Raw genomic sequence first — 20813 nt, 5'->3', positions numbered from 1 at the left:
TACCAGAAAAGATGCACATTTATCGCCTTTGCGCCCTCTTATGACACTTTTTTCGCTCAGTTTGCAACTTCAGGCGAACAAAAGAAAAGCGAAAAACTTTTAGGGACAACAAAAGATTTTAATCCTTTGTTCGTCGTAAAAGTTTTTCGGCTCTTCCTTTTTTTGACGTGAAAAAACTTGTTGTCGCCAAATCGATAAATGTGGATCTTTTCTGGTAGTTCGCGACACGCTGATTACGAATCTGAACTTTATTTTCGAATTGGGTACCAAAAAGAGGTACTTTTTTTACTTTTCAGACAAAACACCTACTTTTGGCGCAAATAAAAATTGCCAAAAATTGACCCAAAATCGATTTCGCCCAAGAGACGTAACAGGAAGTAATCGATGCTCAGGAGTCCAAATCTGCAACTGCCAGGTCCATATCTGCTTCCGTTCGGGAGATACGTGGTCTCAAAGTACAAGATAGAAATACGTGACTGTTCTTTATAAGTGCAAAATTTGGAAAACCCCCTCTTTTCAGCCCCCTCTCTTGTCCTCTCTGAAACACCAATCGACATTAAAATTAGACGTGAAGTAGAAGACACTCTTGTCTTTGTTATACACTAATTTCGTGTAATTATCTGACCGGGAAAGGCTTTCTGTCTATATCATGTCTATTTGCGCCAAAAATAGGTGTTTTGTCATGCAAAGTTAAAAAAGTACCTCAATTTGGTACCCAATTCGAAAATAAACTTCAGATTCGTTATCAGCGTGTCGCGAACTACCAGAAAAGATGCACATTTATCGCCTTTGCGCCCTCTTATGACACTTTTTTCGCTCAGTTTGCAACTTCAGGCGAACAAAAGAAAAGCGAAAAACTTTTAGGGACAACAAAAGATTTTAATCCTTTGTTCGTCGTAAAAGTTTTTCGGCTCTTCCTTTTTTTGACGTGAAAAAACTTGTTGTCGCCAAATCGATAAATGTGGATCTTTTCTGGTAGTTCGCGACACGCTGATTACGAATCTGAACTTTATTTTCGAATTGGGTACCAAAAAGAGGTACTTTTTTCACTTTTCAGACAAAACACCTACTTTTGGCGCAAATAAAAATTGCCAAAAATTGACCCAAAATCGATTTCGCCCAAGAGACGTAACAGGAAGTAATCGATGCTCAGGAGTCCAAATCTGCAACTGCCAGGTCCATATCTGCTTCCGTTCGGGAGATACGTGGTCTCAAAGTACAAGATAGAAATACGTGACTGTTCTTTATAAGTGCAAAATTTGGAAAACCCCCTCTTTTCAGCCCCCTCTCTTGTCCTCTCTGAAACACCCATCGACATTAAAATTAGACGTGAAGTAGAAGACACTCTTGTCTTTCTTATACACCAATTTCGTGTAATTATCTGACCGGGAAAGGCTTTCTGTCTATATCATGTCTATTTGCGCCAAAAATAGGTGTTTTGTCATGCAAAGTTAAAAAAGTACCTCAATTTGGTACCCAATTCGAAAATAAACTTCAGATTCGTAATCAGCGTGTCGCGAACTACCAGAAAAGATGCACATTTATCGCCTTTGCGCCCTCTTATGACACTTTTTTCGCTCAGTTTGCAACTTCAGGCGAACAAAAGAAAAGCGAAAAACTTTTAGGGACAACAAAAGATTTTAATCCTTTGTTCGTCGTAAAAGTTTTTCGGCTCTTCCTTTTTTTGACGTGAAAAAACTTGTTGTCGCCAAATCGATAAATGTGGATCTTTTCTGGTAGTTCGCGACACGCTGATTACGAATCTGAACTTTATTTTCGAATTGGGTACCAAAAAGAGGTACTTTTTTCACTTTTCAGACAAAACACCTAGTTTTGGCGCAAGTAAAAATTGACAAAAATTGACCCAAAATCGATTTCGCCCAAGAGACGTAACAGGAAGTAATCGATGCTCAGGAGTCCAAATCTGCAACTGCCAGGTCCATATCTGCTTCCGTTCGGGAGATACGTGGTCTCAAAGTACAAGATAGAAATACGTGACTGTTCTTTATAAGTGCAAAATTTGGAAAACCCCCTCTTTTCAGCCCCCTCTCTTGTCCTCTCTGAAACACCCATCGACATTAAAATTAGACGTGAAGTAGAAGACACTCTTGTCTTTCTTATACACCAATTTCGTGTAATTATCTGACCGGGAAAGGCTTTCTGTCTATATCATGTCTATTTGCGCCAAAAATAGGTGTTTTGTCATGCAAAGTTAAAAAAGTACCTCAATTTGGTACCCAATTCGAAAACAAACTTCAGATTCGTAATCAGCGTGTCGCGAACTACCAGAAAAGATGCACATTTATTGCCTTTGCGCCCTCTTATGACACTTTTTTCGCTCAGTTTGCAACTTCAGGCGAACAAAAGAAAAGCGAAAAACTTTTAGGGACAACAAAAGATTTTAATCCTTTGTTCGTCGTAAAAGTTTTTCGGCTCTTCCTTTTTTTGACGTGAAAAAACTTGTTGTCGCCAAATCGATAAATGTGGATCTTTTCTGGTAGTTCGCGACACGCTGATTACGAATCTGAACTTTATTTTCGAATTGGGTACCAAAAAGAGGTACTTTTTTCACTTTTCAGACAAAACACCTAGTTTTGGCGCAAATAAAAATTGACAAAAATTGACCCAAAATCGATTTCGCCCAAAAGACGTAACAGGAAGTAATCGATGCTCAGGAGTCCAAATCTGCAACTGCCAGGTCCATATCTGCTTCCGTTCGGGAGATACGTGGTCTCAAAGTACAAGATAGAAATACGTGACTGTTCTTTATAAGTGCAAAATTTGGAAAAACCCCTCTTTTCAGCCCCCTCTCTTGTCCTCTCTGAAACACCCATCGACATTAAAATTAGACGTGAAGTAGAAGACACTCTTGTCTTTCTTATACACCAATTTCGTGTAATTATCTGACCGGGAAAGGCTTTCTGTCTATATCATGTCTATTTGCGCCAAAAATAGGTGTTTTGTCATGCAAAGTTAAAAAAGTACCTCAATTTGGTACCCAATTCGAAAATAAACTTCAGATTCGTAATCAGCGTGTCGCGAACTACCAGAAAAGGTACACATTTATCGCCTTTGCGCCCTCTTATGACACTTTTTTCGCTCAGTTTGCAACTTCAGGCGAACAATAGAAAAGCGAAAAACTTTTAGGAACAACAGAAGATTTTAAACCTTTGTTCGTCGTAAAATTTCTTCGCGACACGCTGATTACACATTTTTACACATTATACACATTTATCGCCTTTTCGACAAAAAGTTTTTTTGAACTAAAAACCCGTAAGGGGTACGTACTTCTTGCTGTTTTGGCCAAAAATTGACCCAAAATCGATTTCGCCCAAATGACGTAACAGGAGGTAATCGATGCTCGGGATCCCAAATCTGCAACTTCCATGTCCATATCTGCTTCCGTTCGAGAGATTCGTGTAATTATCTGACCGGAAAAGGCTTTTTACCTTACCACTGAGGGTATGTGACAGGGGTAATTTTTTGTTATGATGGAGACGAGAGGCCTATGTACGTTTTGACAACGGTAGCATTAATTATCGGGAAGGGGGCATAATTTATACGTTTTTGAGGCCCTCATAATAATAGTTGTTTTTCACCGGTAGGAGCTACCCTATTAACAAGGACGTCAACATTTGATTAGTTTTTTTACCACCTTTGGTCGAACTGAAATCAAGCTAAGTTATCAGTAGTGAGTATAAGACACTCATAGGTTGGTGCACTGTCAACTTCATGTCCGAGGCCACTTCCCTCAGGCTCTAGGGTACATGATTTCGCTAAATGTCGGTTTTTTACCACATGATTTGTCTCCTTTGAAGAGGCCTAGCTCTTGCAGGGCGCATGTGAAGTGTCAACTATGTCTTGAAACTGTAGGTATGGTTTCCCCTAACCCCAATATGCAACTCCCCTTTGCATTGCCCCTTCATTGTTTGTTTTTGGGCACACCCCCTTGGGTTCCTGTCCCCCTCCCTAGGTTTTTTGCCCCCCACGCCCCCACACAACACCTAATTCCAAAATAAACTTCAGATTCGTAATCAGCGTAATCAGCGAACTACCAGAAAAGATAAACATTTATCGCCTTTGCTGTTTTTGCCAAACTTGACCCAAAATCGATTTCGCCCAAATGACGTTATCGACGCGCAGGAACCCCAATCTGCAACTCCTAGGTCCATATCTACACCCAAAAAGTCTTTTCCATGCCAAATCCGTTCACGTTCATTTTTTCTTCACCCTAGTTAACATCCTTGAACTACCTGTCCCAAATCATGTTGTCCCAATCAATATATGCTAAAAGTAGGCAACCAATTAAAGAACAGACAGTGAACTACCATTGACCTTTTCAAGCAAACGACAGCATAACAACTTCTTAGCAACAGTATTAACACAGTTAACTGCACACTTTTGAACATTTGGAACAAAAGGGAGCTTTTTTTTTTGGTGGGACTGACTTTAAGGATTTACTTGATATTTACTCACCATTGTGCCTAAAATTTAACAACACAAATGATGTTACAGCAATACAGATTCATTTCTAGGTATGATTCTAGACATACATGTTGCACATCCAAATTAAAGGATCCTAGAATTAAATGTTTGCAGATAATATCAATATTATTGTGTCTAAAACACACAACCCCCTGGCAAGGAAAACACATTGAACATACAGCAACCTGTGGGCTATCTAAACCAAAAATGCAAACATTGCATGGTGGTTCTTGATGATATTATTAAATAGGCTACATCTCTTATGAAACTAACATATCTAAACGGATACAAGCTCTCCAGAGATTAAATGTTTCATTGAGTTTGACTGACTTGAACAGTGGTGATAATGTTGCACTTCAACTGATACTTGTAAGATTACAGACTCATGAATGAATAACCATTCTACACTGTTGCTTGTCTTGACTCTGTAACCATTCTACACTGTTGCTTGTCTTGACTCTGTACTGTAATAAAATAAAACCCAATCAGTGTAAGTATAGCATCCATAACCTTCTCTTTGAAAGCGGAACACTTTCAAAGCTTTTCAGCTTAGCTCTGCTTTGAACTGAAATGCCTCTGGCCTCCTCTTCCCCTTTCTCGTTACTTACATTATAATGAAGTCTTGACCAATACTGACCTCAAGGGATCAGCATGGTTCTTGCATTAATATGGACCAACCTATCAAGTATAAAGTTCATCCAAGTCCCCCCCCCCCACCCCCCTTTATTGTTATCGAAGGTTTTCAAGTGACCTATGCTGACCTCCACCAATTTATAAGCATTTATGTGCAGACCAAAGGGATCTAAATATCATTTATCAAGTTTCTACTAAGCTTAACGAGTCAGAATACCAATACACTTAAGATGGCAAAACATCTGCTTAATTATTTATTAAGGCAATTTTCCTCCCGGCCATCAGTCATAATTCGCAAAGTATAGAACGATTTAAGGAGTTTTGAGACAAGTTTGCTGTTGTTGCTGCTATGATTTTTGAAAGATAGATGCTCTTACAACCTCGGTGTTTCATTGCGTAAAATATCGCTTTGATTTAGACAGTGTAATTGAATAATAGCGATATGTTTTCGCGCATCAATATGCAGCTAAAAGACAAGATAAATATTTGGGGAAAATGTACGCAGTCGCTCTAATCGAGCAGCAGTTCAAAGTAGCAGTGCATGGGGTACTGTATAGGCGTAGGACTCGTGCACACCTAGTTACTGTATAGTGTATGCCTAGTAAAATAGAGGAGCCCTTATGAAACAGAAGTCAAGCTATCTTCGTAGGTATTTTACAGATTTTGTAGGCCTATTTTTAATTGTTTGAGACACTATAGTAGGCCTAGCTGCTTATTTATGATTCTGCGTCATGTTTTACTTTGTTCATACTTTTGGTGGAAAAAGGTTAAATTTCATATTGCACAGAAACATAATTTTCCAATGTGCAATTACGTAGCGCAGATTGCATCTTTCTTCACAGATACAATTGATGTTGTAGATCTGTACTATGGAGACTTGAACAGCAATCATAGGCCTTGTGGCGAGTAGATTTTTAGTCACGGTCGCCAAATAGCGAATACTTTTAAAAAAAAATTGTCGAGGCCTGAAAACCGCTAAGACATGAATTCTCATGGTAGAAATTATGGATACTTTCCATACATGGTATATGGAGTTGTCATGTTGAGTACAAGAATCTGTTGCTCGTGAGGTCAAATCTCATTGGAGGTCACCATAGGTCAAACTTGAAAACCCTTTACATGATATCTAACGTTGGGAATCGTGGATACTTCTCATACTTGTTTCTGGTGGAGGTGTGTATTGCCACGTACAGTATACTGACCTGTGTTTATCATGCCATTGTGTAATTGTACATCAAAATAGTGGTTCGGGCCATTTATATTGTGACAGCTACTTCTGATTAACAAGCAGAAGTGTAGTGCATTGAAGTCATCGAAACCTCAATGCATATTGCATTCTGGTTGTAAAATGTATTAAGTTCATGAAAACAAAATTTAAGTCTGTCATATTACGGGAAGAAAAATGGAGACATAATTTGAACGATAAATTGAGCATTTCATTGACTGGCACTCCTTCTACAAAAATAGATTACAGGAACAGCAAAAACAATTGCAATGTATTTTATTTGACAGAAAGAATGAATCATTAACACGACATTGTCTATATTTTCTGACTAATTACTCGATACAGCACAATTTCTATCAATTTTTTTCAAATATAAATGCCCCAGAAAATTGGTCACAGCTTGACAAACTTCTAGAATTATTGTAGTGCCGATTTCGGGGTATCGTCACTTGCTGGAACATTTATGCTGGTTAATTTGACGTGCAAGACACATCCGTGAATGCACCCTCTAGCATATTCTAGCATATTCTTACCATGGATAAATCTATATGCTGATGACGATCATCTATACATCAAAAACAAACAACATGATTTCAGAATTGGTAAGGGACCGTAAGGCACATCTGGTTGACAAGTCCACCATACATCTCAAAAGGACCTTTCAACAAGCATTGTTGTTATTGGATCCAAATTATGCTCTGTCTATCAAGGACAAAGTTTGGACAATAGCAAACTGTATCAAACTATCATAACTAATACAATAACATGTTAAGATTAAACTTTTATCATCCACTTCTACCATTTTAGTCCACGAGATCATAAAAAGGTGGTTCACAATATGCTGCCACTTTACAGTAGTAGGTATGACCTGTGCAATATGTCAGATATTTTGACCCATGATTTGTGACCTCCTGATGACCTCTGACCAAGTCTGTTGTTACCGTGAACTGAACCCTATTGGAGTATACAGCTGACAGACTTAGTTTCATTTCTATGGTCAGTAACCATCCTAGAAATCAATCTAGATGATCTCAACTAGTCACTAAGAAAAGCAGTAGTTTGACCGGCAGTACCGAATTATGTAAATGACCTTATAATTCTGACCACTTGTAATTACCTCATTTGCCACATCATTAACACAAATTGAACCTTTCCTCCCCACCCCCCCCCCCTCCCCACAACTCTGCTCCTGGGTCACATCGGACCAAATATTCCCCCACAGATGTTTGGGTTGAGATACTGGTTTACAAAAAACTCTTTCTTAACCATCATGACCTGCCATCCAATTTTACTCACATACCCAGCATGCATAGAGCTTTATAAAATGACATTTGCATACATCATGGCCTGAAGCTTTTACAAGTACAGAGCTCCATTGGTTTACAATCTACTTAAGATTCTTGGTCAAAACTCTCGTTAGTCAATAATTGTATATATTATATGTTTGCAGCCAGTAACAATGAGATATCACAAACTCTGCATATGATTATTTAAAAGTAAAACAAATGCTATAAAAACTGTCAAATCTTGATGTATAAATCTAGATGTATAAATCTAGATGGATAAATATTTTGTAGCAATAAATTACTGCATATTCCCAACAACAGGGCTAGCTCTCGACAGAACTGAGTTGTGTTACTAGCACACACAGATTAAACAACAGACACTTTTTGCCTTTCACCAAAAAATAATTGTTCTTTTGATTCATTCTAAGATCATCTTTTATCATGATTGGAGTTTACGATTTAGTTAGTTAAGATTAACACAGCAAATAATATATACATGAAAAATCGTGTTAAAATGAATATTGTCTCTTAAATAATTCCTCCACTCATGACGACAACTTTAAAATATTTTAACAAATACGGCAATATTTCAGTCCTTTGCTTTTCAATGAGTAAAATCGATATTTCTGGTAAAAATGTAAGTTAGGCATAGCCTTTTGAACATTTGAAATATTTTTCCACCATTGCCTGAGTTTTACAATGTCTTTATAACTCAGCTGCATTTTCCTCTGTGTAATAATCTGGTGACAATATACAAATTTATATAGAAAGATAAAATGTACCCAGGGGGGGAAAATCTGTTAATCTTCCATCATCCCACCAGAAATGATGGAATTAAGTTAAATCTCCAACAGGATTGTCATATCCTTGCAAAAAAAAAAAATTAAAATAAACATATAAAAAATAGTGAATAAATATCAACTAAAACAAGTAAAGTATACCATCAACCCATTTCCATGTCTCAAATCGCGTTAATTTTGCTTTCAGTTAAAGGCTTCATCAAGTCTTTGTATAGCAGTATATAAACTGGTGATATTTTAAGCCTATTTATACGAGGTATAACTGTCACATTGGACGGCCAATGATATCTTTCATTGGTTGCACTGAAAACTGATTCTATCGATTTAAATTTTAATGACATTAAATTTGCAATTTACCCAAGAGACCATTTCTAAGGTTTAATTCTTTTCCAAATTATAAGGTTAATTGTGTTAAAAAACCAAACATCTAAAGGCAGACATGTCCAGTGAGTTTCAAAGTTCAAGAGAGGTTTTCTACAATCACATACAATCAATTCATATTTCTCTACCTGTCACTTTATCTGTACATTCTTCTGGTAACATTTCAAATCATAGTATTTTCTAATTTATTGTTTATTTGATTTTCCACAGATAATTAATATATAAATGTGGAGGGAAGTCCTTTAAAATTTAGATTTATTGAAGAAAAAATTAAGATACATTACATTACATTAAGATAAAAAAAAATAAATATGAATACCCTTTTGCAGGATTGTCTCGAAACGACTACATATGGCCACAAATATGTGGGCATTGTACAAATAAATTTAATAAAAGAATACAGGTTACAGGGAATCAAAATGGCCATACCATACCACTATAAGACTAGTCGTAACTGTTAGGTTAACCGAGTTATAGTAAATGTCACTTCTCACAAATATCGTTTATGATTAAAAGAGACCATTACGTCTTATGATGACATTATCTTTACTGTTAATTAGAAACTATCTTTGAATGATTTCGAATATGACAACTTAGTTTTTTCTTGGATTCAGAAAATCAAGGAAGGAACATCGTTTACAATTTAAGAATCCAAGTCGGAACATTATGGGATGGGAAAAGGGAGCGAGGGCGCCATTGCATGTAGGAAGACAGACCGATTGAGCTCTCGTCTTCGTATCCAGATATCACATCCTTTAACACCCGTCTGTTGTATTCACTCACTCTCTCTCCAGCATAACTCACAACACCTGCTCTTCAGCAAGCACATCTCCTGGTTTGGCCTTCGAACCGGAAGCTCCCTCAAGGGTCCTCGTATGCCATCTTCGGAGAATGATCCATCATCCATTTACGGCTGTATTCGAAGGCTACTAAGAGAGCAGCATTTGACGGGAAGGAACGTAGCACACATGGTACGAGGCCGTTATACAAAGCACCTATACCTGAAAGGACAAGATATTTTCCAATGTTGTCATCATCAAAGACAAATTCTGGACAAAGTATTCAGTCTTACATGGCAAGGACCTGGAGGGCATTTATTTTTAACGATGCTAGGCAGCCACATATGTAGGAGGGCATGTCTTAATTAAACGATGCTAGGCAGTCACATATGTAGGTGCGAGAGGAAAATGGCTAACAGCTTACATATAACATAGGGTGGCTTTCCAAGTGATGGTGTTTGCTCATTTTGGAATACTTTGCATTTTGGGAAGACTGTGTATTTACTTCTGCATGGAAAAATAAGGTATGCCTTGCATACTCAAACCAACAAAACCTCTCAGGTGCTAGTTTTGATCTCAGCCACCAACTCTATCAACCCACCCATAATACTGGTATACACAAGGTATTCACCTACTCTGAATCCTCTTGTGAATATTAGACAACGTAATTTTACAAATACTGATGTTCGGAAAAAATTGTTTTATGTAGATATTACTTCCACGTTAAAACTTTGCAAACATCAAAAGGGAGGCTTTTTGTGTCCATACTGAGCATGCAGCTTGCCAGCTTTGACATATAATTCACAATAACTTTTAAACAGCGCAAGCTATGTCATATTATTCACATTACTAAATAGCCCCAGCTATGACATATTATTCAAATTACTTAAACAGCGCCAGCTATGACATGTTATTCACATTACTTAAACAGCGCCAGCTATGTCATATTATTCACATTACTTAAACAGCGCCAGCTATGACATCTTATTCACATTAATTAAACAGCGCCAGATTTGACATATTATTCACAGTACTTAAACGGTGCCAGCTATGACATATTATTCACATTACTTACAGTGCCAGCTATGACATATTATTCACATTACTTTTAAACAGCGCCAGCTATGACATATTATTCACATTACTTAAACAGCGCCAGCTATGACATGTCATTCACATTACTTAAACAGCGCCAGCTATGACATATCATTCACATTACTTAAACAGCGCCAGCTATGACATATTATTCACAGTACTTAAACAGCGCCAGCTATGACATATTATTCACATTACTTAAACAGCGTAAGCTATGACATGTTATTCACATTACTTAAACAGCGTCAGCTATGACATATCATTCACAGTACTTAAACAGTGCCAGCTATGACATATCATTCACATTACCAAAACAGCACCAGCTATGACATATTACTCATATTACTTAAACAGCCCCAGCTATAACATATTACTCACCTTACTTAAACAGTGCCAGCTATGACATATCATTCACATTACTTAAACAGCGCCAGCTATGACATCTTATTCACATTACTTAAACAGCGCCAGCTATGACATACCATTCACATTACTTAAACAGCACCAGCTATGACATATTATTAACATTACTTAAACAGCGCCAGCTATGACATACCATTCACATTACTTAAATAGCGCCAGCTATGTCATCTTATTCACAGTACTTAAACAGCGCCAGCTATGACATATTATTAACATTACTTAAACAGCGCCAGCTATGACATATTACTTAAACAGTGCCAGCTATGACATATCATTCACATTACTTAAACAGTGCCAGCAGCCTATGACATATTATCCACATTACTTAAACAGCAGCTCTTAGAACAGTACTTAACATACAGTCTGCTCTACTTTACCATTGCTCTTGGCTAAAGGAGCAATGTTATTTTTACAACAAGAGAAAGGTGCAAACTTACCTTCTGTCTTACAGATTTGTATGATCGTTGGAAGAAACCCTGGCATTTTGCCCACCAGACTCTGGACCTGGATTCGAGATTTGACTACGTCTATTGGGTATATACTAACCCAAAGGCAGGTGCCAGCCACACCCCCACTGATCGTCAACTTTACCGGACCTGCCGCAGAGAGAAAATCAACAGAATTTAAAGAAATGACATCAACAAACCTCCAAGGGTCTCCAAGGGTCTTGTCATGAAACTTTGGCTGCTCCGACAACGTACCAGTAATAATACTATCAGAGCTCTAATCCTAATACCAGAATGTTTGTAGGGCTTGTTAGCATCACGCATAGACACAATACTTAAATTATGAGTGGCGGCAGATAAAACTATGTGATCAGTTACTCCAATGTATTTTCTTTTTGGTTAACAATTAAGTTGAAGTAGTATGGTGGTATGATGGTATCTCACATTCACGACTCAGGTCTGAGTCCACGAAGGGTTCAATATATGCCAACATGCAGCATGCCATATACGTGTTTCTGTAGACTTTAATGTTTCATATTACATTTATGTACACAGTTAACATGGCTGTCTTGTATGTTATTGCCCTGAAATATTAGCTGATGAGAATCGATGGGATCCACAACCACATTACAGCATCACCTCAACAGCCCCCCTTTTCCACCTCCCTCCCCCATTCTCCCCAAAGTATTCTTACCGAGTTCATCTTTGGTTTTACCGGCTGGTGTTAGCAGTGTCTTGGTGATTTCATAACCAAAAAAGAAGAAGAAATAACCGGGTACCTCTCGAAGCCAGGTACTCGTCAAACCCTGGAATAGACCCAAGGCTCCATCTTTCTTAATTAAATCTTTTGTTACTTGCCAGGGGCCTCTGTAAATGAAGGAAAATGTTGATAAAATATTTGGCAGAAAGGAGGTGGGGGGGGAGGTGGGGGTAAGGTAGAGGTAAGGAAGAGAGGAACTACAGTAGTAAGTGTTGCCTTTGTAATAAGGCACAAGTACAAATTGGTATAATCTTATGTGTTTGTTCAGCGTCGCTATAAGGTCAAGACCAGTGGGTCAGCCTTACTCTTGTAGTATTTATTGATCAACTGTCCACTCTGCCTTCCATAAAACATTACTAAAAAAAACACAAAAATGCTGGCTATATTTACTTCAAACTAAACTCCACAGCCATCATTTGTCTTTATAACCCATCAAACTTAAAAGATAACGTATAGACAAGGAATAACAGAGTTTTTCTTATACAGTGCAGTGCAATGGTAGTGTACTAGTGTAGTTAGCTTGTCACTGTAGCATTCTCAGAGTGTGTATGCACAGGGTTATACGACACACTTTGATAAACCTCCCGAGTGGAACAATAATCTCTTCATGGTTCATGAGGTGATCTGTTACTAGGGTAAAGGGTGCAGGATAACAATAAAAATAATAAGACATTATGTAAACAAATCCACAAAAGCATTACAGCAATACAAAACTGAAAACAAGATAAACATTTCAGGTATGTTATTGTGGTAGTTATTATTGTGGTAGTCCCCCCTGCACTCAGATTCTCTCATGCAAACTTTATAACATTTACTATGTATACAAAAATGTATGCTGCAACTACTGTACAAAAGATCTGGAATTAACATGCAATGTACATTAGACTTAAATTACTGTATTGAATGGAACCTAGTCTAAGAGACATATATTAGTTTCTTTGTTTCTATTTGCAGGGGAAGGGTATTTTGGATGGGCATGCATGGGGCAATAAAAGTGGGACCCTGATTGGGGTTCAGGGGAAAGCCCCTGGGAGCTGTCTCATTTACACATATTTCTTGTGTTTGTTGAATTGTTGTTGTAGAGATTGATTTTCAAGAACAAAATATGACATGTTTAAAACTCCTTTTTTGTGGGAAGGGGGTGGGTGGTGTGGGGGTGGGGGGTGATGTATTATCCATCATTAATTGCGGAACTTAAGTTGGTCTAAAAAATAAATCTAGTCAATACTGTACAAAGGAATTGCCTGTCCCGTTACTATATCATACTAACATTCTGTGTGCACCAACTCTGCAATATGACATACTATATAACCTAAAGTGAAAAAACAGGTCACTCATGCTACTGTCAATATCAACAAGTATTTTAGTAATATTACTTCTCTTTGTAACGCATTTTCCTTTGCAGAGACATTCACATAAGCTTCTAACACTCATGGATGTCTGTGAATACCTTTACAAGAATCAGGGATATCTGTTGACAATTTGTAGCATGCTTAAGGTTCGGGCTGAGGGCTAACTACTGTAGTTTCCATATCAACTGTATTAATTTCTTATCTGTAGACCCTTGTTTGGTATGCCATTTCTTATCTTTGTTGATTAATTAAAAAATGATTAGAATACTAAGTGTTTGTCTACAAGTATCAATTCAATCAACAAAGTGAACACACATCATTATCAATGTTTCCAAAAAGTACAGGAACCATTATTTTTTTTGCTGACCAGGTAATTGCTCTTCTATATATATATATATATATATATATATATATATATATATATACTGTATACAGCTTTCTGCAGTATATTTATAACTTTACAAATGACTTAACAAATACAATTCCCTATATCTCAAAATATTATCCTGTCATATTATCTGAACTTTCAAAATTATATGAATACAGGATACATTAGAAAACAGCCCTAAAATACAAAAACACCCCAGACAACACTGTCTAATACAAGTCATGAACATCTAAATACTATATGAAGAAAGGAAAGTCGACATTGGTAGCTTGGTTTTAACTTGATCATGGAGTATTCATGAAGAAAGCTATATATACATACTTACATCCTCTTTTGAATAGCAGAATTGGTGGCCATGACTTCTGTAAATGCCTGTAGCCTACATTTAATCAGTTCGGTGGGGCACAGCACCAGCGATGAGAAAACAGCGGCGCCCGAACCAGATAAGGCTCTCTCGAAAGAAGTTAGATTGTTTGTGTTGGATTTGCCGCTTATCCGTGCGACGACCTTTTGGCAAAAGCCGTACGCTAGAAAGAGGACCGCCGTCTCTCCGACGATCGCTGCAAGGGCAGGCACGGTACCCTGAAATAGTCCAGTCGCACCCTCTGATTTTAGGATGCTTTTCGTACACTGTATGGTTCCAGTGTACAACTGTGGGTATGTCTGTAGCTTGACCTTGATGGTATCAAAAGGTTGTCCTGTGATGGTGCATGCAGTTCCCCCTATTTATAGAAACAAAGAAATGAAGCAATAAAGAATATAATCAATCGTTCGGTAGTGGCTTATTTTGGTAATGCTTGGAAAATAGTTTGGTCAAAGGTCATATAAAGGGGTCAGTTAAGACTAGTGTTTGGGTATGTACAAAATACTTCTAATTAACCAGTCAAGTTACCCGTAATGTGTAGATACTGTACTAGATAGCTGGTGTTCCAAACAATTCTGGTCGATAATCAATGGGTTATATGGATTATTTCTTGAAATATGAAGCAATCTAGGGGGGCTTCCCAAACTCTGATGGCAAACAAGATGATGACACACCTGTTCTATGCTTTCGCTTGTGTAAAGACAAACAAGTACCCAGAAGGGAGGGATTGTGGCAGGGGATTTCCTGTCTTTGTTCCTTCCTTTCTGATGCAATCATCCTCTAGTTCATGGACTCACAAACAAAAACCTCCATCAGGTATGCCTATTGACCTGAGGACTCTTTCTCATACAGGCCATCAATGTAATGGGGAACATTTGCAGTGCCGATCTATAAATTGATCATCTCAATATAAACCATCTTATACATGTTGCTTGCATGCCATCAAACCATTTTCCAATATATGCATAGATCTTCGTATTAAACAACATGGGAACAATAATTTCTCAGGTATTGCATTGTAGAATACTATGTAAAATGGTTGGGAGTGCTATCCAAGTGCAAAGATGTGTTACAGTTTCTGTACACAGGTACTGTAGTTTCTTTGTAATAGACTTCAGAGTATTCAAACTGCTACACAAACTTTGAACACTAAATTACTCCCTGCACTTCAAGAAGGCCTTACCTTGTGTACATACATACATACAGTACACACCAACATACATTAGCCTGCAGCTAAATTGAGCTAATTCACTCCTTCCTTTGTATTGTTATGGGACTTTTTAAAGCTTCCTGGTTCATATTAAATTAATACCTTCCATTTCAGACCTTCATTATCAGCTCATTCAGCTGTGTTGTGTTTGTCAACATTTGTCGAGTTGACCAAGTTACACTTCATGCTTACTATTCAGATCCTGATAATTCAGTTTAAAGTATCTACAAAACCAAAATGTGAGGAATTCAAAAGCCCTCCAATGACCATGACATAAACACCAAAATACATGGAAGCAGGTTCTTCACAAAAACTGTTCAGAAAACTAGCAGGCAGACCTTTTTTATGTTTGGTCTTCATTCTTGCTTACAAGGCTAAACTGACCACATTTGGCCACTTTATCGAATAGCAATGGTTGCGAAGGCCCTTGCTCCTCATTGCAGACATTTGGTGGACAAGATTGTTTCCATGCCGATGAAAGAAAACAGAAACGTAACCTCATTTCACTATACATGTCACAGCCAGATTTCATCAATCCATGAAAATCTCAACGCATCATTAATGCACAACAATCACATGGTATAGTTGCAGAAATAATGGATAGTTTAGTTTTATTTTAGTTTAGAAGAAAAAAACTGATCAGGAAGGACATTCCAGTCCCTATCAAGGACCCTAGAGGAGAGAAAAAAATAGAAGACACAAAAAAAAAAAAACAGAGCGGTTTGCAATGCTTAAAGTGCTTGTCCAAAGCATTCTTAAACATATTCACACTACTTGCAAGTACAACTTTCTCAGGCAAACCATTCCACTCATTCACAACCTAGATTTAAAAAGACCTTCTACAGTATGTTGAATATTAATCCTACTTTGTAACTTCTGGAATTTTAAGACAATGACCTCTGGTACAAATACTATTAGCACACATGAAAAAGTCATTGAATGATAAGTTGTCAAAACCATACACAATCTTGAAAACCTGAATAAAGTCACCAAGTATTAAACCTCCTAAGCTCCAATGTGGTGAGATTCAGCAGCTGTAACCGTCTATAATAAAGAACACCCTTTAAGGAACGAATCATTCTAGTAGCCCTCCTCCGGACCTTCTCGAGTACTTCACACATGAGATCATTCCAGTTCCAACTTACGACAGAGTTTTCCAAAACTTAAAATCTTTCTAAGAGTCATGCTGATAAATGCCGAAAGATATTTTTTAAGTTACCATTTGAGAAAAGAAAAAAAAGAAAGAAAATGAAGGTTGAAAGCCTGTCAAAATGAGATTTACCTATTGCACCAGCTGTAAAATCAATGGCTGCTTGGTAGCCTGTTTTGATTCCAGTTGCCTCGAATTTAGTATGAGCTTCATGTAATAAATCCAGTTCTTTTGCTTCAGCCATATTGTCGTCACCCTCAGCCCTCTTTAAGAATCTTGGTTATGAAAGTTATCTATTGAAAAACTCTGTAAGAAAATGAAAAATAAATAAAATCCTATCATTGGAAATACGGAAGATGTTTTGCAATGCACGTAAAGTTATGTTTCCGAACTCACGATGTGAATGTTTGAGAGTCAAGACTACAAACCTTGTCATAATGTGGGATACATTTATTCAATTTACAACTCCTTTAAAACCAAATTACAATTTTATGGAGGTACCCCTAGAATTCTTGAAAATTCTTAACATCTCAGCTGTACAAGTAAATGAACTTATCTCAGTTACATGAAAGAATAGAAAGCCTCCATTTTCCTAAAATAAAAGACAACCAAATCCTGCATACATAAATCCACAGTTTCGGTTGCTCCCCTCACATTGACATCATGGGTATACTTATCTACTTTGTACAGTTATAGGGAAGGGTGGGACTTTCCTACTGTAGCATATCTGAGTGGTTAGGATGATTTTAAAATGCTGAAGTTTTTATGTAATGCCTCCTCCAGAAACAAGAACAAAGCAACTGGAAGTTATATTATTTATCAGTAAAGAAAGGGTGCTATGGATACGAACAACAAACTGAAATTCAAAAGAGTTGTCTTTATATAGACCTGCGAGTGTTATTAATCTCAATGTGTGTAGTTGTAAACAGTATCGGCTGATGGCTGATAATAATAATAATCAGCAGTTAATTTTAAGCAACCACAAATGTGGGAGAAACCAAGGGCTTATGGATTACACTTACACGTGTCAATAACAAATTTGGAATCAAAGCTTAAAGGCATTGAAGACTCGCCCCATGTAGCATGCCACGCTCTGAAAAAAGTTAACTTTCCGTTGCTTGCAAATGACATTTTCTTCTTGTCGCTACAAAATGCAGACAGTAATGAAACATGATACCTTGTTTTCTTTTATCTAGACCTGAGATGTCCACGCTGCTATGTAAACTGTGTCGTGGGTATTGACCGTAGCTGTATGCATTGACTGTACACTAGTGTCTAATTACCGACGGTAGCAAGCTGTGTGTGTATTTTCTGGGATCGATGGTGGTGTCTAACACTTCTGTTACTCCTCATTCGAAACTAGGTCAGATTACCGGCATGAGACGTTCCTTTGTGCGTGAGTCTTCACACACTTTTAAAGCATTTACTTTTTTTCTCAGTAAGAAAGTGCTAGTTTATATGTGTGATTAAAAATTCTTGTTTAGGCTAAGTTGTGAGACTGAGAGCATGCCATATGCTAGAACTTAGAAAGAGCATCAAGTCTAGTAAACCTCTACCTAGTAATAACTTAGACGTTGACGTTTTCAATTCATTATGGTTGAAGCTTATCAAGGTTAAAATTACACTGAAACAAGGTAATCGTCTTGTTGCATTTCAACGTTGTACTCACACGGCGACCTGTTAGGTGTTATAGCATAGTAAGGTAGGCATAGCACAAGCTTAATAATGTGCAGTCCTAGCCTATGCCTAGCCTATATACCAATACAGTTTTACACGCAAAGCATATTGGCTAACACGCACTGGTCTAGGCCTAACTTAGCAAACCAATGACTACCGAATACACGACAATAACAAAAACATAATCACTCTACCGTCCGAGTCTTTCAATGAAAACTACCAATCCTAACCAATGCTCACCGCGTTAAATTACACTCCTTTGTGCACAAAATATAAACTACAAAATATGATGTGCTGACTTGGCGTAGTCTCGATTCACGCACGCTTGTGTGGAAGTGGTTCTTGTTGTACAAGTTGTAGTTGTGATATTGCGTAATACATGTATTCCCCAATGGCTGACGAAAACAAAAAGTTCGCGGTATTTTGTTTAGCACCATGCATCAACAGTATACACTTCGTTTCGTTTTATTTTTCTTCAACAATTGAACAAAAATAATTTCAACAGCGATGAAACTTAAGTAGAGGGAAGTAATATACACTTATATTAAAATCCTAGGCGCTTGCCGAAAAGTTCACTCCCTAAAAACTGAAAAAAAGTCAAATAAGAAATATATAGAAAAAAATTAACAGAGGAATTAAAGAGAGAGTAAACAAAACAAAGCAAAACCAAAACTTACTATTTATTAATACATTCCGACTTCAAGAGCCTACCAACCCTCAAAGCCCACCTCGACCAATCCCCACACCCCACTTAAAATGTCCTAACCTGTTCCTTAAGCAAGTTTTGAAAATATCTAACTGATGTGCCGCGCTAAATAATCTTACAGTCAATTATAACACCAAGAAATTGAACACTTTTGGCTACATGGTTCAAACATATGCCTATTTAGGGTTTATGGAGATATTAAATACTACGTGATGATAATGATTATAAAATACAATGAAACAAATTATCTAACTAATGTGAAGAGATAGCTTGTTAGCTAATATTTAAGAACCAATTATAAGAGGCAGCTTAAAGCTCATTAACAAGAGTACTTTCTATTTGGTTAATTAAGGGTCATTCCCCTTCATGAAGACAATATTCGTGTCATCATGCAGTCAGCAAAGAGTGCACTAAATTGTGCTTTCTTAGAGATCAAGGAAATATCATTCATATAGGTAATAAATAAAATTACCCAAGAATTGAGCCTTATAGTACACCACATCTTACAGTTTGTAACTTGGACTTTACATTGTTAAATTATGTAAGTTGTAACCAGGCGCGTAGCCAGGAATTTGCCAAGGGATGGGCGAAACTGTAGATTCGGCATTGCAAACTATCTAAGCGTAGCGCCACCATGATTGGCGCGGAGCGTACAAGAAAAGTTTGGCTAAAAATGCCTCCCAGATCGCTTGAAATGGCACTTCCCAGGCCTTGTAAGTTGCATCTTAGCATTTTCTCTTTTGAAAATACTAGCGATATCATAAAAACATTAAAAAAAAAAAAAAATATGCTCAAGGGGGGGGGGGCGGCTGCCCCCTTCGGCCCCCCCCGCTTGGCTACGCGCCTGGTTGTAACCTGTCAGAGAGATATCTTTCAAAACAATTTTGCATTGTTTTATTTCATTCGTTTGCTTACGTGTTTGGTTCGTGGGTATGTTTGTTTACGAGGATTTAAAAGGTTATAACAACACCAACAAACATTCTTATTTGGTTATAGAATAATTGTCTGTATAGTAAAGCGGTAATTTGCATCCCAATATATTACTCATCATAACGGCAAAGTTGAACAACAGAATAGCACTGTTTCCGAATTCGTAGAGAGCCGCCAAATTCAGCGACTAGATCGAGACAAAGAGAGGTAAATTTAAAAGGATACGTGCCGAGAAAGAGGGGATGGGGTGGGGTTGGATGGTTGAGATAGAAGTGGTGAACAAGTGATTGTATAAGGGAAGTGATCATGAGCCGAAAAGCAATAGCGAAGCACTTGCCAACAAATCATGTGCGAGAGTGTAGACCATTGTCGCCACGTACAGGAGAACAGATGTAGTTTATGGCGCTAGTGGTAAACATATATTCATAAAACGTTCAGGAAGTTTTCATGCAGCAACTTTCCTTCGAAAGACTTTCTAAAAGGGAACACATCGTTTAGATATTACTTTGCCAAAGTAGGATTTGTTTTTGACTTGGATGGTTAGTGCGTGTATGGAAGTAGTACGGTAGCAAAACATAGAAATTGAGGCAAACTTAGACTACAAGCGGCGTAAATGTAGGTTCTATTTGCTTAAGATGACATGTCTCGCGCCAGATATTCTGTCAAGGGTAGCTTTTACCAAATGAACACAAACACCAGATTATTTGGACGAATTTGTATGCC

The 20813-nt window shown here is 37.5% G+C and overlaps 1 protein-coding gene across 2 annotated transcripts; it reads right to left on the bottom strand.

Annotated features, from left to right (window-relative positions):
- Window positions 1–6603: 6603 nt before the first annotated feature.
- On the bottom strand, window positions 6604–18831 carry LOC139979696 (mitochondrial ornithine transporter 1-like). 2 transcript variants are annotated; one of them, XM_071990732.1, is made up of 6 exons: window positions 18695–18831; window positions 16910–17083; window positions 14379–14775; window positions 12248–12420; window positions 11545–11703; window positions 6604–9811 (listed from the first exon to the last, which is right to left on the bottom strand). In XM_071990732.1, exons 2-6 carry the CDS (start codon window positions 17019–17021, stop codon window positions 9672–9674), a joined length of 981 nt encoding a protein of 326 aa, XP_071846833.1. In that variant the 5' UTR covers window positions 17022–17083; window positions 18695–18831; the 3' UTR covers window positions 6604–9671. The 2 variants fall into 2 exon arrangements, with proteins under 2 accessions (XP_071846833.1, XP_071846834.1); XM_071990733.1 differs by lacking the exon at window positions 18695–18831 and adding an exon at window positions 18649–18673.
- Between the last annotated feature and the right edge of the window lie 1982 nt (window positions 18832–20813).

The sequence above is a fragment of the Apostichopus japonicus genome, chromosome 14 (assembly GCF_037975245.1).
Source record: "Apostichopus japonicus isolate 1M-3 chromosome 14, ASM3797524v1, whole genome shotgun sequence".
Lineage (NCBI taxonomy): Eukaryota > Metazoa > Echinodermata > Holothuroidea > Aspidochirotida > Stichopodidae > Apostichopus > Apostichopus japonicus.
The sequence above is the reverse complement of the archived record's forward strand: the minus strand, read 5'-3'. Positions and strand labels throughout refer to the sequence as shown.